The 16,044-nt window shown below is 39.0% G+C and overlaps 1 protein-coding gene across 10 annotated transcripts in view; it reads left to right on the top strand.

The window, feature by feature from the left end:
• Window positions 1-16,044, top strand: part of PEX5L (peroxisomal biogenesis factor 5 like) — a 300,042-nt gene that overhangs the window by 58,655 nt on the left and 225,343 nt on the right. For 4 of the 10 annotated variants that reach the window (XM_012098524.5, XM_004003118.6, XM_012098528.5 and 1 more), the window contains exon 1: window positions 14,087-15,143. The exons of 4 other annotated variants lie outside the window; for them this stretch is intronic. In XM_012098524.5, the coding sequence (XP_011953914.3) occupies window positions 15,051-15,143 (93 nt within the window). In that variant the 5' untranslated portion in view covers window positions 14,087-15,050. Of the gene's footprint in view, window positions 1-14,086; window positions 15,144-16,044 lie in introns of those variants that run through there. 2 more of the 10 variants (XM_012098553.5, XM_042234110.2) reach the window with 1 other exon arrangement.

Below are 16,044 nucleotides of genomic sequence, written 5' to 3' on the forward strand. Positions count from 1 at the left end.
GCCACAATTCTACCTTTCATTAGAACCTTGAATTTTGGAAACAAAAATTGGTTGCTATCTTTGAAAGACTCTCCTCATTTTGGGGGGGAAATGTAAGTTTACAAAATTTCAGTAACTATAGCTTGTCTGTCATATTTTTTTTCAAGTAAAATGCAATTCACGTATTTTAAAGTGGTCATGTTCAGTTCCCAACAAGTCAGTGTGGTGCTACCACCTTGATTCTTCAGTTCAGTTCAGTTGCTCAGTCATGTCCAACTCTTTGAGACCCCATGAACCACAGAACGCCAGGCCTCCCTGTCCATCACCAACTCCTGGAGACCACCCAAATCCATGTCCATTGAGTGAGTGATGCCATCAAACCATCTCATCCTCTGTCGTCCCCTTCTCCTCCTGCCCTCAATCTTCCCAGCATCAGGATCTTTTCAAATGAGTCAGCTCTTCGCATGAGGTGGCCAAAGTACTGGAGTTTCAGCTTCCGCATCATTCCCTCCAAAGAAATTCCGGGGCTGATCTCCTTTAGGATGCACTGGTTGGATCTCCTTGCAGTCCAAGAGACTCTCAAGAGTCTTCTCCAACACCACAGTTCAAAAGCATCAATTCTTCGGCACTCAGCCTTTTTCACAGTCCAACTCTCACATCCATACATGACCACTGGAAAAACCACAACCTTGACTAGATGGATCTTTGTTGGTAAACTAAGGTCTCTGCTTTTTAATATGCTACCTAGGCTGGTCATAACTTCTCTTTCAAGGAGTAAGCGTCTTTTAATTTCATGGCTGCAGTCACCATCTGCAGTGATTTTGGAGCCCAAAAAAATAAAGTCTGACACTGTTTCCACTGTCTATTTGCCATGAAGTGATGGGACCAGATGCCATGATCTTCGTTTTCTGAATGTTGAGCTTGAAGCCAACTGTTTCACTCTCCTCTTTCACTTTCCTCAAGAGGCTCTTTAGTTCTTCTTCACTTTCTGCCATAAGGGTGGTGTCATCTGCATATCTGAGGTTATTGATATTTCTCCTGGCAATCTTGATTCCAGCTTGTGCTTCCTCCAGCCCAGCGTTTCTCATGATGTATTCTGCATATAAGTTAAATAAGCAGGGTGATGATATACAGCCTTGATGTATTCCTTTTCCTATTTGGAAGCAGTCTGTTGTTCCATGTCCAGTTCTAACTGTTGCTTCCTGACCTGTGTATAGGTTTCTAAAGAGGCAGGTCAGGGGGTCTGGTATTCCCATCCCTTGAAGAATTTTCCACAGTTTATTGTGATCCACACAGTCAAAGGCTTTGGCATAGTCAATAAAGCAGAAATAGATGTTTTTTCTGGAACTCTCTTGCTTTATTGATAATCCAGCAGATGTTGGCAATATGATCTCTGGTTCCTCTGCCTTTTCTAAATCCAGCTTGAACATCTGGAAGTTCACAGTTCACAAACTGCTGAAGCCTGGCTTGAAGAATTTTAAACATCTCTTTACTAGCGTGTGAGATGAGTGCATTTATGAGCATTCCTTGGCATTGCCTTTTTTGGGGATTGGAATGAAAACTGACCTTTTCCAGTCCTGTGGCCACTGCTGAGTTTTCCAAATTTGCTGGCATATTGAGTGCAGCACTTTCACAGCATCATCTTTCAGGATTTGAAATAGCTCAACTGGAATTCCATCACCTCCACTAGCTTTGTTCATAGTTTTGCTTCTTAAGGCCCACTTAACCTCACATTCCAAGATGTCTGGCTCTAGGTGAGTGATCACACCATCATGATTATCTGGGTCATGAAGATCTTTTTTGTATAGCTCTTCTGTGTATTCTTGACACCTCTTCTTAATATCTTCTGCTTCTGTTAGGTCCATACCATTTCTGTCCTTTATTGAACCCATCTTTGCATGAAATGTTCCCTTGGCATCTCTAATTTTCTTAAAGAGATCTCCAGTCTTTCCCTTTCTATTGTTTTCCTCAATTTCTCTGCATTGATCTCTCAGGAAGGCTTTCTTATCTCTCCTTGCTATTCTTTGGCACTCTGCATTCAGATGGGTACATCTTTCCTCTTCTTTGCTTTTCACGTCTCTTCGTTTCACAGCTATTCATAAGGCCTCCTCAGACAGCGATTTTGCTTTTTTGCATTTCTTTTTCTTGCGGATGGTCTTGATCCCTGTCTCCTGTACAATGTCACACACCTCTGTCCATAGTTCATCAGGCACTCTATCTATCAGATCTAGGCCCTTAAATCTATTTCTCACTTCCACTGTATAGTCATAAGGGATATGATTTAGGTCATATCTGAGTGGTCTAGAGGTTTTCTCCACTTTCTTCCATTTCAATCTGAATTTGGCAATAAGGAGTTCATGATCTGAGCCACAGTCATCTCCTGGTCTTGTTTTTGCTGACTATATCGAGCTTCTCCATCTTTGGCTGCAAAGAATATAATCAATCTGATTTTGGTGTCGACCATCTGGTGATGTCCTTGTGTAGAGTCTTGTGTTGTTGGAAGAGGGTGTTTGCTATGACCAGTGCGTTCTCTTGGCAAAACTCTATTAGCCTTTGCCCTGCTTCTTACTAAGGTGCCAACAGCCTTACCCACTGTTGCCGTTGCACCATCAATTCAAATGTCAACACAGCAAAACAAGGTAAATAATGTTTTAGTACTTTTATGGGAAATAGTTTTAACTTCACAGATCACCTGAAAGAATCTCAGAACCACAAAGGTTCTGTGGATCACATTCAAAAGTTAACATTTTTTCTTATTAAAGGCATTCTTCAGTCTGATGATTTTCTGGATTTCTTAAACTTTCTTAACAAAACTCTTAGTGTAAGGTGGATTTTGACATGTAAGGTAGATAGGAATGTGTGTTAATATGAAAAGATATTCACAATGTGTTGTTGAGTAAAAAGTGTAGTTTAGTATTTATACAACAACCACATTTGTATCATAAAAGTGTATATGTATGATATATTTATACACAGATACATATATGTGTATCTGTGTAGAAATATTTGGGGGTATGACATCAACAAGAGAAACAGGAGTTAGGAGTAATGGGAGTTATTAATCTTTTCCTCTTGCTATAAAGCATAAGGATTTCATTAAATGTTTACTAAGCATCAATAATGTGACAAGCATACTTCTGCACTTTGAAAAAAAGTTTTAGTGTTTCCTATAAGGAGAAACTTCTGCTTTTATAATTTTAAAAAGCTTTTTCCATTTGGGGCACATTTGTCCATGGCAATTTAGCTGTTCCTTACAGGAGCCTCACTTGATCTCTCTTTAAAACCCCCACACTCGCCTACCCAGAACAATTTTGCAAGAGTGCAGAGTTTTTTTTTGGTTTCAGTTCAGTTCAGTTCAGTTCAGTTCAGTCACTCAGTCGCGTCCGACTCTTTGTGACCCCATGCATCGCAGCATGCCAGGCCTCCCTATCCATCACCAACTCCCGGAGTTCACTCAAATCATGTCCATCGAGTCAGTGATGCCATACAGCCATCTCATCCTCTGTCATCCCCTTCTCCTCCTGCCCCTAACCCCTCCCAGCATCAGAGTCTTTTCCAATGAGACAGCTCTTCGCATGAGGTGGCCAAAGTACTGGAGTTTCAGCTCTAGCATCATTCCTTCCAAAGAAATCCCAGGGCTGATCTCCTTCAGAATGGACTGGTTGGATCTCCTTGCAGTCCAAGGGACTCTCAAGAGTCTTCTCCAACACCACAGTTCAAAAGCATCAATTCTTCGGCGCTCAGGTTTCTTCACAGTACAACTCTCACATCTATACATGACCACTGGAAAAACCATGGCCTTTTTTGATTTGGGTTGTTTTTTGGGTTTTGTTTTTGTTTTTGTTTTTGTTTTTGTTTGAGCAGTGCGGAGAAGGCAGTGGCACCCCACTCCAGTACTCTTGCCTGGAAAATCCCATGGATGGAGGAGCCTGGTAGGCTGCAGTCCATGGGGTCGTGAAGCGTCGGACATGACTGGGCAACTTCACTTTCACTTTTCACTTTCATGCATTGGAGAAGGAAATGGCAACCCACTCCAGTGTTCTTGCCTGGAAAATACCAGGGACAGCAGAGCCTGGTGGGCTGCTGTCTATGTGGTCTCACAGAGTCAGACACGACTGAAGCGACTTAGCAGCAGCAGCAGCAGCAGCAGAGTTTTTTCAAAGTCTTTTTATTAAAGTCTACATCTACTTCCAAAGATGGATTTAAATTAATTGAGCTGCAGTCAGTTTTCTGTCTCTTAGCACTATGTTATCAATATATTACCAGTATTCACTTGGGGTATTAATCAGAGATTGCAAAAAGAGTCTTCAGTGCTTCCTTCCAGCGCTCTCAAGTTGATATGAACTTCGTACTCTTCCTCACTGAAATTTATCTGCTCTGTATTGTTCAAGAAGTCTTTCTTATTGCCTTTATAATTTTGTGATGATCTCTGTAATACAAGCATCTAGACGTGGAGTTTGATTTCCTAAAAATGAAAGAAAGGAAAAATGCAAATGTGAGAACTGATGGAAGAAGACCGTCAGTAGTTACGTGTGCTCACTGGGATGTTGTGGTCTTGTAGAAAGAGCGCTGTTCTGTAGCTCTGAAGCTTACCTATGTGTAGCTGAATATCCTGAAATAGTTTTCATGTAACAAAATTATTTTAAAATGTTAATAACAAAGGAATATTTAATTAAGTAGCAAAAATCCCCAAAGAAACTTTGAGCAAGAAGATAAATATTGTGGTTGATTCTGCCTTGCTCTACCTCACCTGACTCCAGCTTTCCCCCATTATAAAGTTTTATCCTTGGACAAGTTAAAAACAAGTGAAATGCAATGAAAGCAATGAGTAAATACATTCTTTTTTAATATTTTATACTCCCTGGTCAGTTCAATTCTTAGGTTTGCATAAAGAACTCTTGTTATTGATGCCCAAAAAAAATCACAATAAATCTTTTTAGATGTTCTGCAGTACTGAACAATTTCGCATTGTATTTTTAAAAACAGACTCCTTTTGTTTTGTCAACTAGCAAGAAATAAGAAAAGTTTAGATGTTGCTTTAGAACTTTACAGAGTGCAAAAATATCCTTTATTAAATGCAAAATGTTTTTCTATAGTAGTCAAAATATATTCTCTCTCTCTCCCTCTCTCTCTCAAAAATATGAAAAAAATGAAACATTGTATTTTTCCTAAAATAATTTTACATGTTACCAAAATCAGTGAGTGCCTAGCATATATTTTTTATAGACCTAGTCACTGCTAATTTAATTCCTGACTAGAGAAAATACAGATGCTTTTATCACTTATAGTAGCCAGTATTAAAAAAATAATCTTATGATATACAAGGTGATGAATTAATAAGCACATCATAATAGAATTGGTGTGTGTCAGTTCTCAACTGACCATACACCAATTATAACAGGCTCCATGCCTGGCACACCCTGACCACTTTAGTGGCCCCTAATTGCTCTCCTTCCCTCCATTCTTCTTTCCCACACTTAAGCCAGAGCAGCCTTCCTAAATCACAGATTTTATAATGTGCTTACTCTCCTGCTTCAAGCCCTCCATGGCTCCACATTGCCCTTAACATAAAGACATGATTTTCAAGACTCCACCATCCTCTGAAGCCTCATCTGAGATCATCCTCCCAAAACCCAATACCATCCTCATTTCTGATACTAGGAGACCCTGCTACCTCCTGTCTTTGGTCTTCTCTCTTTATCACTGTTTGCAGGCCAGCTCCCCAAGCCCACATGCAGACAGGCCCTGTCCTCCACCTGGATGGCTTGCCCTCATCATACAGATCCCAGTATCTCCTCCAGGCCTCCTGTGACCTTGACACAAAGCAAAGTCCCATAGTCTCCTTTATATCTCCAGACTCCTCTGTCACAGGTTCTTCACTTGTTTATAATCATCTGTTCAGTTACTTCCCTTTCCCAGTAGGTATCAAGCTTTCTGAGCAGGGTACCACACCTCCCCTGTGGGCTCTAGAGCCCCAGATTCCAGCACATTCATACTAGATGAATGCAAGAAGCCAACTCATTGGCAAAGACCCTGATGCTGGGAAAGATTGAGGGCAGGAGAAGAAGGGGGCAACAGAGGATGAGGTGGTTGGATGGTATCATAAACTCAATGGACATGAGTTTGAACAAACTCTGGGAGATAGTGAGGGACAGGGAAGCCTGGTGTGCTGCCATCCATGGGGTCGCAAAGAGTTGGACACGACTGGGCGACTGAACAACAACAATACTACGTGATCAAAACTACTTAAGAGGATGAGTGAATAACACAGCCCTGACCTCAAGCAGCTTATGGTATATTTGGTAGACTAAAATATGGCAAAATCTATTCCATTATTACCTTATATATACATGATACCCAAGTCTCTTTTATGGAAAAAATATAGATATATTGAATCTATAGAATATATTTAAAATAAAATTTTAGTAATATACTTTTACTGTAAAGTATAACACATATGAAATGTTTAAAATAGTACAAGAATAAAATGAAAATACTCCATTCTTATGCCAAGAGAAAATAAAATTACCATATTTGAGAAGCTCCTTCTTATCCCTTACTCATCATCAAACAAGGGAGGTTTTTAGCTGTTAATTTTTTGAAGATTATTTCTTATCAGTCAATTAAGTCATAAGGAATTTCCTGTAAAAATCAGCAAAATACCAAAAATGCCATGTGTATTCACATTTGTGCTTATTTTTTCCAGTAATGGATTTTGTGTTTGCTGAAAATGTCAGGAGTGATCCACTACATATTACTACTTCTGTGATTACTGTCATGTAACTGTATTGACTGAATCTACCACCCCTAGTGATAAAAGGGTGATCTTGCATCAACATGAAGCAACCCTTGTCCTAAATTAATATAATTTTGTCTGGACAAACTCATCAAGTACTTGAACACCTACTCTACCCTGTATTTTCTCAAATTAAAAAAAAATTGCCTCGTGACTCAAATCTATAGTTTCTAGCCATCAAACTCCTTTTTACTTGAGCCCAGGAATCACAGGATATTTGCTCTCAGATGATTGTGACAATACTTTATATAAATAAAGCTATGTAAACTTTGCCTTTTATTATAACCCACTTTATTTTCCCCTCGTTATAAACGTATTATTAATTGATGTTCATCAAAAAACAGTGTGTTTAATTGGCTACATATCCTCTGAACTCTGCTGTTTTAATCTTGTAACCAATGTCACATGTCCAGTGAATAAATGAGCTGTCTATTGACCAGATGTTTCTTGCCTCTGTACATCCTGTGGCTTAGAAGAGCTCCCTCAGTAAGTAGTTGCCTGGAAGCTCCATGACAAAGACAGAAAACCCAGACCTGCCCACCGTCTAGGGATTTCCATGTCTTATCTAAAATGTTGTCATCAATGAATTCATAAGCCATTGCAGAAATGAGATTAATGAAAGAAGCCATCAGGAGGCTGATGGATAAAAACAAGAACTATGGTGTTGGGTTAGAATTCCCGAGGTTTTCAAGGCCACGGAGGAGAGCCCAGAGATGAACGTAACGGGCTGTACCTCCAGGCAATCACTCTCAAGAATAGGGAAAATTTATTCTAAGATGTCTTGACTATGTGTAGATCCAGATGAAAGAAAAAAAAAAAAAACCCTCATGTTATTTTAGCCATAATAAAAAAAACTGGTTATCAATGAGTCACATAAATGCAGCTTAATGGTAAACAGCCTTCTGCACAGATCTGGTGACTGAGGCATAGACTTCAGGTTTACTCTTGTCAGAAACAAATTTTTCTTGAGCACTGTCAAAGCATCAAAGCAATGTGTGAGTTTAGAGATGGTATGAAAATAGAGGCATTATTATGAGTATATTTACTTGGCAGACAGAGTGCTTACAGAAGCAGCTAGCTTTTCTTTCCTTTTTATTAAAGTAAAATGATTGCTGTTTTCTTTCACAAGGACATAAAATCATCATGTCCAGACCAGTTGTTGTAAAGGAGTCAGCAGCAGGTGTGTGGTGCCAGGTGCACCAACTGCCAGTGAAAAGGCAAAGGGGCCACTGGAGAGGCCAGTGAAGAGCGCACCTGTGCCTGAGGTGGGAGTAGCACACGCCTAGCCCCCATCTGGTAGGGCCAGTGCCTGTAGCAATGAGAAGTCATGTCAGTAGGGATCAGAAGAGGGCACAGGTGAGCAGTTTAGTTTTAGATTATTTCTTATTTTTCTCAAGTATGGAGTACATAATTTACCCTTTTATTAGGGGTTTTTTTGGGGGGGGGCGGGGGATGAGACTTTTTATGTGATGGAAGTATTTATTTCCATTTGAGAATCCAAAATGATGATGTTAGTTCTCTCAGGCCCCTTACCTGTCTTACATCAACAAGCACTCCCTGCTGTTTGAGTGATGACAGATAAAATTGCCAAATGGGAGTGCTTTTAGTTTCACCTTGCCTTGGAAATAGCACCAATGGCACACAATGCTGAGAAATCTAGTAGACTGAAATATATATATATCTCATTATTGTCTTTAGCAGGCAGGAAACGAGTTGTATGGCTCTGTCATTGCAGGCTATACCACTGCATTTACAGCTTCAAGAGCCTAGTCTAGAGAAAACATGAAAATGATTTTTATAGAGACAAGAGCCTTTCAGATGAAAGAACTGGACTCAAAATTTTCCTGTTAAGACGGACATCATTTTTTTTTTCTTTTTGAATGTGATTTTCTTTGGTTTTGGAAGGGAGGGAGGTTTAAGAGGAGTGTCTTTATTGTCCTCAAAGTAATGTGGAACACTGCTCAATCTGACATGACTGAAAATTTCAAGTTTAATTTTTGTTTTTGCTTACTTATTCTCAGTAAACCACCCTAGTATTGGACTGTTTCCAGGAGCATATGTAACTCCTCTGAGAAATCATTAGTCGTCCTAGCCCTGCCTGAGTCTTCCTACTTTTGTTGGATGTACCAGAGGTACTTACCACACAGTCCAGAGAAAGTGAAGATATCTGCAGGGTATGATCAAAGGGTACGAAATTGAGGACATGATGATTAATATCAACTGGAACTGCCTATCACACCCTGGATTTGTTTCAAAATATTGAGTTGTTTGATCACTTGCTTTGACTGAGAACTGTGAAAATCCCAGCACTTTGATCAGAAATCCTCTTCCCTAATCCTAGTGATAGGTCCTGTCACTAGCACATAATGCTAGAAATGTCGTTCACTGATTTGCTTTTCAAATGAAAGTAATGATTTGCTGTAGGGTAACAAATCCTAAACTTCTAGTGTTCTTATTTTGGAAGCTTACTAAACTAATGATTTTGCTTTTCTGAGGTTTAAAATTAAATAAACCTTGGAGGAAAGAATCTGTAAAAATGTGATTATATGTACTACATGTACTATACTTTCCCAATTAGACTTAGCCTTAAAATCAGCAGACAGCTGAACAGATATCCAAAAACAAGTATAACAAAATGTTAGTGGTGAAATCTAGCTAGTAAGTATATAGATGCTCACCATAAAATTCTTTTGACTTTACTGTATGTTTGATTTTTTTAATAAGGTATATGTCTAGTACTGAACTTGTATTTTGGAGAAAATGTCATTGTACAATGACATATGATTGAGTACTCTTAATGGATATTTCTGTTGAATTCTCATCTTTGAGAAACTTGGAAAATATAAAAATAATTTTAAGAATCTTTAACCTTCTTCAGGTTATTCTCTTATAGACCAAGAGCCACTCTAAAGATAGAAAAGGCAGCATTAAGGAGGGACCTCAAAGCCAAGGGTGAAAATTGTATTGTGTATCACTGCCATTTTATTGTTCAGCTAGTAAGTAACTGGTGGAGAAGGCAGTGGCACCCCACTCCAGTACTCTTGCCTGGAAAATCCCATGGATGGAGGAGCCTGGTGGGCTGCAGTCCATGGCGTTGCTAAGAGTCAGACACGACTGAGTGACTTCACTTTCACTTTTCCCTTTCATGCATTGGAGAAGGAAATGGCAACCCACTCCAGTGTTCTTGCCTGGAGAATCCCAGGGATGGGGGAGCCTGGTGGGCTGCCGTCTATGGGGTCGCACAGAGTCGGACGCAACTGAAGCAACTTAGCAGCAGCAGTGAGTAACTGGAGTACCTATTTTCCCAAATAGACTTAGCCTAAAATCAAAAAATTACTAAATATCTGGCCATATGCTTATGGTTTAAAACATGGTTTAAAATGCATCAACATATTTGTTGTGCTTACATTTCTTTTTTCACTCAGCAATATACCTTTAGAACTGAGTTTGATTACCATATGTTATGTTTGCTCAAGCCTGGCCCAAAACTAAAAAATTGTACCCTGTGGCTCTTTTTTTGCCATAATATCACAGTTGGTGGGGGAAGAACACAACTGTGAATGTCTTTTTTTTTTTTTTTAAGAAAAAAATAGTTTTTGAAGAATGCCAAGTGTAAGCCCTTCTGTAAATGATTCTCTGTAATGATGACATTTTCTCTTCAGAAGGTTTATTTCCTCCATATGAAAGAAAAATAAAAGATCTACAAATTGTCTTTTTAATTGGTAAGGTGGTGACTTTCTATTTAAAAGGTCTGTCTCAGCTTATGTCCTAAATGGAGAAGCTCTCAAGCTTTCAGTCCAGGTCTTTGAGGCAAAGTTCCTTCTCCCTCATTCTCTGTTTTTTCCATTCATTATTTCTTTGTGTCCACAGCAGTAGTGTTGGTAGGTGTGCTGACACTGTGGATCTTTTTTTAAAAAGAAAAGACATGGGGCCAAAATGATATCCAAAAAACAGTAAGTTTAATATCATAAGGGGGAGTGAGAAGGAAAGGGGTGTATTAAATGCAATAAACATATAGTCTACTTCACCATCCCACCACACTTGCCACAAGGGGCAGAAGTAATAACTGTAGCATGAATCTCTACATTTTTAAAAAAAACTACCATGAATTCCTCCAGAAATGTAGTAAAGGAAAGGTAAAGCCCCAACCCGGTTGCTTTTCTGCAATGTAGACTTTAAATGAATCATTTCTATGGCAATTTTATGGGTCTCTCAGGTAATCACATTTTTCGTTTTCTTTTTTATTATTGTTATAAAAGAAAATCATTCTTATTTCAAGAAGAACTCCCAAGTTTAAACAGAAAATACAGATCATGCGTAATTCTAGCACCCAGAGAATAAGACACTTAATATTTGAAATATATGTCTAGATTTTTCTTCTGTAAATATATATCACGTAATTATAATTTTAAGAGAGACAGGCACTTTTTTTTTCTCTCCAAAAGCACTTTGTTCTTACTTTCATGCTTCATGAATTATTCCCCTTCATCCTCTGGTATCTACATTTTCACTCTCATTACTGCTGTTTCTTGAACTATGAACATACTCAATGCCTTTACACAAGGGAAGGAGGGAGAACTATAACTCTCCCAGTATGCTTGCCCTGTATTTTTTGCCTTTGCACTAGCATTCTTGCTCTCTCTTTATATTTCTCTCTCTTTCTCTCTTTAAAGCTGTAACTTAGGGACATAAGATCTACCACCTTAACAAATTTGTCTTCTTTCCCTTTTCATTCAAGCTTTCTAAGAAAAAATAAGTCCCCTCTCACCATTACCACCAATGTATACATTAATTTACTTTAATCTTGGTTCCTTCATCACTAATTCTTCTTTTCCTAGCATCCTTGATGACTTCCAAAATGCCAAATACAGTGGAAGCATGCAGTTCGCCTCCTTCTTTAACCTTCCATCAGCATTTGACACCATCTACAACTGTATGTCCTTTGACTGCGCTGAGTTTCCCCTCCTACACCTATGCCCACTCCTATTCCACTTCCCTTCACTGGGTTCTTCTTTTTGGCCCATTCTTTACATGAAATGATTCTCCAGGATGCCAGCCTTAGTCCTCATCTCTTCTGGCTCCACATTTTCTTTTTTAATGAGCTTGACCTCTCTGACAATTTTAATTATCTCCATCAATCCATATGTCTTGTCCTTATCTCTCTTCTAAAAATATAGACCCGTATATCCAACTGGACAACTGGATCTTTCCACTTGGATGAACTTTCCAAAGGAACTACAAACTCAGCAAGTATCTTCTTAGCACAGCATCTTCCTTCCCAATCCTCCCCTCTCTCATTGATCCTCTATTCAGCTGCTGGCAATACCATTTAATAGCTATAATAATGTAAATAACAGCAAAGATATTTCTGAAAATACATAATCATGATACAGACCTGATCACTGAAAGAATATATGCATTTATTTTGACATCTATAGTCAATCATAAATTGCATTTGGGACTAATTCATGCAATTATAGGATTTCTCTTGTAGTTCAGTTGGTAACGAATCTGCCTGCAATGCAGGAGACCCAGGTTCAATTCCTGGATTGGGAAGATCCCCTCGAGAAGGAAACAGCAACCCCCTCCAGTATTCTTGCCTGGAAAATCCCATGGACAGAGGAGTCTGGAAGGCTATAGTCTATGGGGTTGCAAGAGTTGGACACGGCTTAGTGACTAAACCACCTCATACAATTAACTCTAAAAAAGGGCTGCTATAGAATTTAATAATTAATAGTCCATTGGTGACTGTCAAGAATGCAGTTACAGAAAATTGCAACCTGATTGTGATTGGCTTAGAAGTGAACAGAAAGGAAGGTGGCATCACTGACTCAATGGACGTGAGTTTGAGTAAACTCTGGGAGTTGGTAATGGACAGGGAGGCCTGGCATGCTGCAGTCCATAGGGTCACAAAGAGTCGGAGACTACTAAGCGACTGAACTGAACTGATGGCTAGTGAGCACAGACCACTCTTTCAAGTTTGATGATAAAGAGATAAGAGAGATTAAATGAATGCCTTTAGGGGAAAAGCAGAAGTGAGGAAGTCATCTTTTAGGACAGGAGAAAAGTGAGCAATTTTGTAGGCTGCAGGAAGGAAGGTGGTAGAGAAGGGATTGAAGATAGGAAAAATAAGATAGGAATTGAAAACTGACAACCACGAAGAAAAGAGTAGAATGGTCTTTGTTTCTTTTGTGTATATTATATATTTTTCATTAACATTTGCTTTAGTAAATATTAGGTCTACTATTTATCACATTGCAGTATTGAATAAGAATTAGTAATAAAATTCTTTGAAATATTTATATGTAAACCTTTACACTTATTTTGATATCTATAGTTAGGCAAAAATTGTAATTGAGGCTAATTTGCACAATTAATTAAATCATATATTCCTTTCCCTTTCAAAATTTCCCTTGTATTTTCCATTCCTAGTGAATATGATGAATTCTTTTAATTCAACCCATACACCACTGGAAGCTTTCAGTTAAAACTCTCACTTTTTCATAAACTCTTATAGTCTTCTTCTAAAAAGAACATTGGGTGCTTTGTTTTCCAGATCTCTATACCATCAGACTTTATTATTGTTTTGTTACTTACTTGCAAAATTTTCTTCTATAATAGACATTCTGTATCCATGGCCATGTATGATTTTCCTATACATCTTCCAAGTTTTATGGTTTATTTAATTCAAGTGAATATACCCACCTTGCTGTTTCATATTTGTGGAGGTAGATAGGGTTAAAGAGAGATGGAGCATTTACAGAGAGGAAAGATGATCAGGCTCAATGTTCCTAAGAAAACAGCAGCTCTGATCCAGTGATATTAAAAAAAAAAAAATCATCAGTACTAAAAATAACTAGATAGTTCTCATTCCAGTTATTCAGAAAGGGTTCATAATGGTGTGGGGTGGAGGGGAGATACTGTATTTGGAGTGTCAGACATTGGACACTTATCCTCAGCTGAAAGCTTCTCACAGAGTGGGAGACTTTTTCAGCAATTTTTCTCTTTCCTCACTTCTCCCACCTCGAGGTCCTCACTGTGTTAACTTCACTGCACTGATGCACCTCAGCTGCACTGATGCACCTCAGCTGCATGTAGAGGGGCAGTGCACAAAAATCTGCTCTCAGCAGGTAGCACGCTCTCGGGCTGAGGTGAACACGGGCCTAACCTCACTGCCTCAGGGGCAATCCTCAGTTGCAGTGGCTGCAGGAAGGTGGGAGGAGCACAGGAAATGATTCCTTTCTGGCTTCTCCTCCCCCAGAGGCCCCGCCTCCTCATGCTTGGCCAGTGGGGAGTTTAGCTTGCTTTCTCCTTCTAGGTCAGTCCTCTGACCAGTGTGAAAGACCACGCAGGAGCTATGGAGTTGCTTTCTTGTGCTTGACCAAGTGCATAGATAGAAGACAGGGATTCCCGACTGGGAGGAGGGAGGAGAGCTGAAGATCCCTGGCTGGGCTGGCTGATCTAAGCAGTCCAAGTGGGAAGCTGAGTGCTTGAAAGAGGATTATACTCGCACTAGAAATAAGCAGTAAGTGAGCAAATAACCATGATGGCTTAGAAAAGGCTTAATCCCCATGGGGTTATGGGGTGAGCTAGAAAATATTGCTTAACTCTAGAGTAAAACTGGAAAGCTTCTGACTGTGTACAGTTGTCTGCTGTTTGGAGACTAGGAGCTTAAGTACAAACCCAGAGCTGTAAATGCCTCCTCCCACTCTTGGAAAATGCCAACTTCTGTTTACAGTAGTTGGGAATATAATCTTCTTCCCTGATCTAGCCTCTTTCTGGGGAAATTTAGTACTAAACCAGATAAGGAGTTGTGATTAAACTGGAGAAATAGAATCTGTACTGGCAGGAAGGGCAATCTTGAATTATGTTCTGTGAATGCCAACATTGTTATATCTATTAGCAGTGATTTGCTAATCACAAAAAGAGTCTGGGGTGGGGCATTGAAAACTTTTTTGACAGAGAAACTGAGTAGTCCATATACATGAGATGAAATACAAAAATTTGTATAATTAATAATAGATGGAGGGGATTTTTGAGCATTAAACTAGAACGGCAGTCAGGGAACATGGCAGTACTTGGATAAACATTAGCTAGAAAAAGAAGAAATTTTAGTATCAATGATTTCACAATGTTTACAAAGTCAAAACGATGATCCGGGGATACTTCGGTTAGTGTGGCGCATTATATATAGCATTGCTGGGCGAGATCTGTGGTCCTCTGGTCAGCAAGTCCTGGCAATGAATCCACTGTGGCTGGTGCAAAGAATTCTGGGATGTCTGACAGTGAAATGGATGGAAAGACACATATTCCATCTCTACTTAATGTCCTTTTGTCCAGAAATCGGGTCGTGCAAATGAGCTACTTGGTACGTATATAGATCAATATTCAGTAAAGGCATTTCTAAATGATTTGCATTAGTGGGTCTCTGGACAATATCTTATGGTGACCAGTGGACTAAAAGGATACGAAAGCAAAGTGATAGGAAGTCAGTTTGATTGAAACCAACCTTGTTCTTTTTGTTTTCCATCAGTCTTGAAATGGAACCTCAAATGAGGACAAGAATAATAATAGAAATACTGTGGCCATCTGTTCTGTTCTAAGTGGCTAAACTCATTAATATATGAATGAGAATTCAGATTTTATTTATGCATCCTAGTACTGAATATTCAGGAAATCTCTATCACAGGGGAAAAAAAAACCCCACAACAATCAGAGGTGTGTTTGTTGGAGGGGTGAGGGAGTGGGGAAATGTGGAAATCTGCTTTTGAAACGTTATAGGAGAAAAAACAGACAAGAATCATGTCCCATAATGTAAAGAAGATGTTTGTCATGTTTGCTGAAGGATATAATTCTTCCCGTAATAAGACAAGGATCTTAATGTGGCACAGTGGATGCAAACATGAGAAATATTTATAATTCCCTTAATTGTAGTTGATATAGTTAATACTGAGCAGGATTTTGTTTTTGTTTTTTTAAAGATAGCAATCTTGGATTACAGCTAATTAGGTAGTGAATTTTCTTTTCTTTTTGTTACTGGTCCTCTGCAAGGTACTAATAATTTCTGAAATTATGAAGAAGTAGCCATCATTCCCGGTATTTCCTTTAACCATGCACTGGGAGAAAGGGGGAAAAAGAAGATTCAGACATATTATCTCTCTCCCGTAACACAACAGTAAAACTGTTGGCATGATCTGTGTTGTTTTCTAACTTTATAACTTTTGCTATGGGGAAAGACAGATGGAAGAAAAAATGCCAATAAAGAATAT

This window comes from Ovis aries, chromosome 1 (genome assembly GCF_016772045.2).
Source record: "Ovis aries strain OAR_USU_Benz2616 breed Rambouillet chromosome 1, ARS-UI_Ramb_v3.0, whole genome shotgun sequence".
NCBI lineage: Eukaryota > Metazoa > Chordata > Mammalia > Artiodactyla > Bovidae > Ovis > Ovis aries.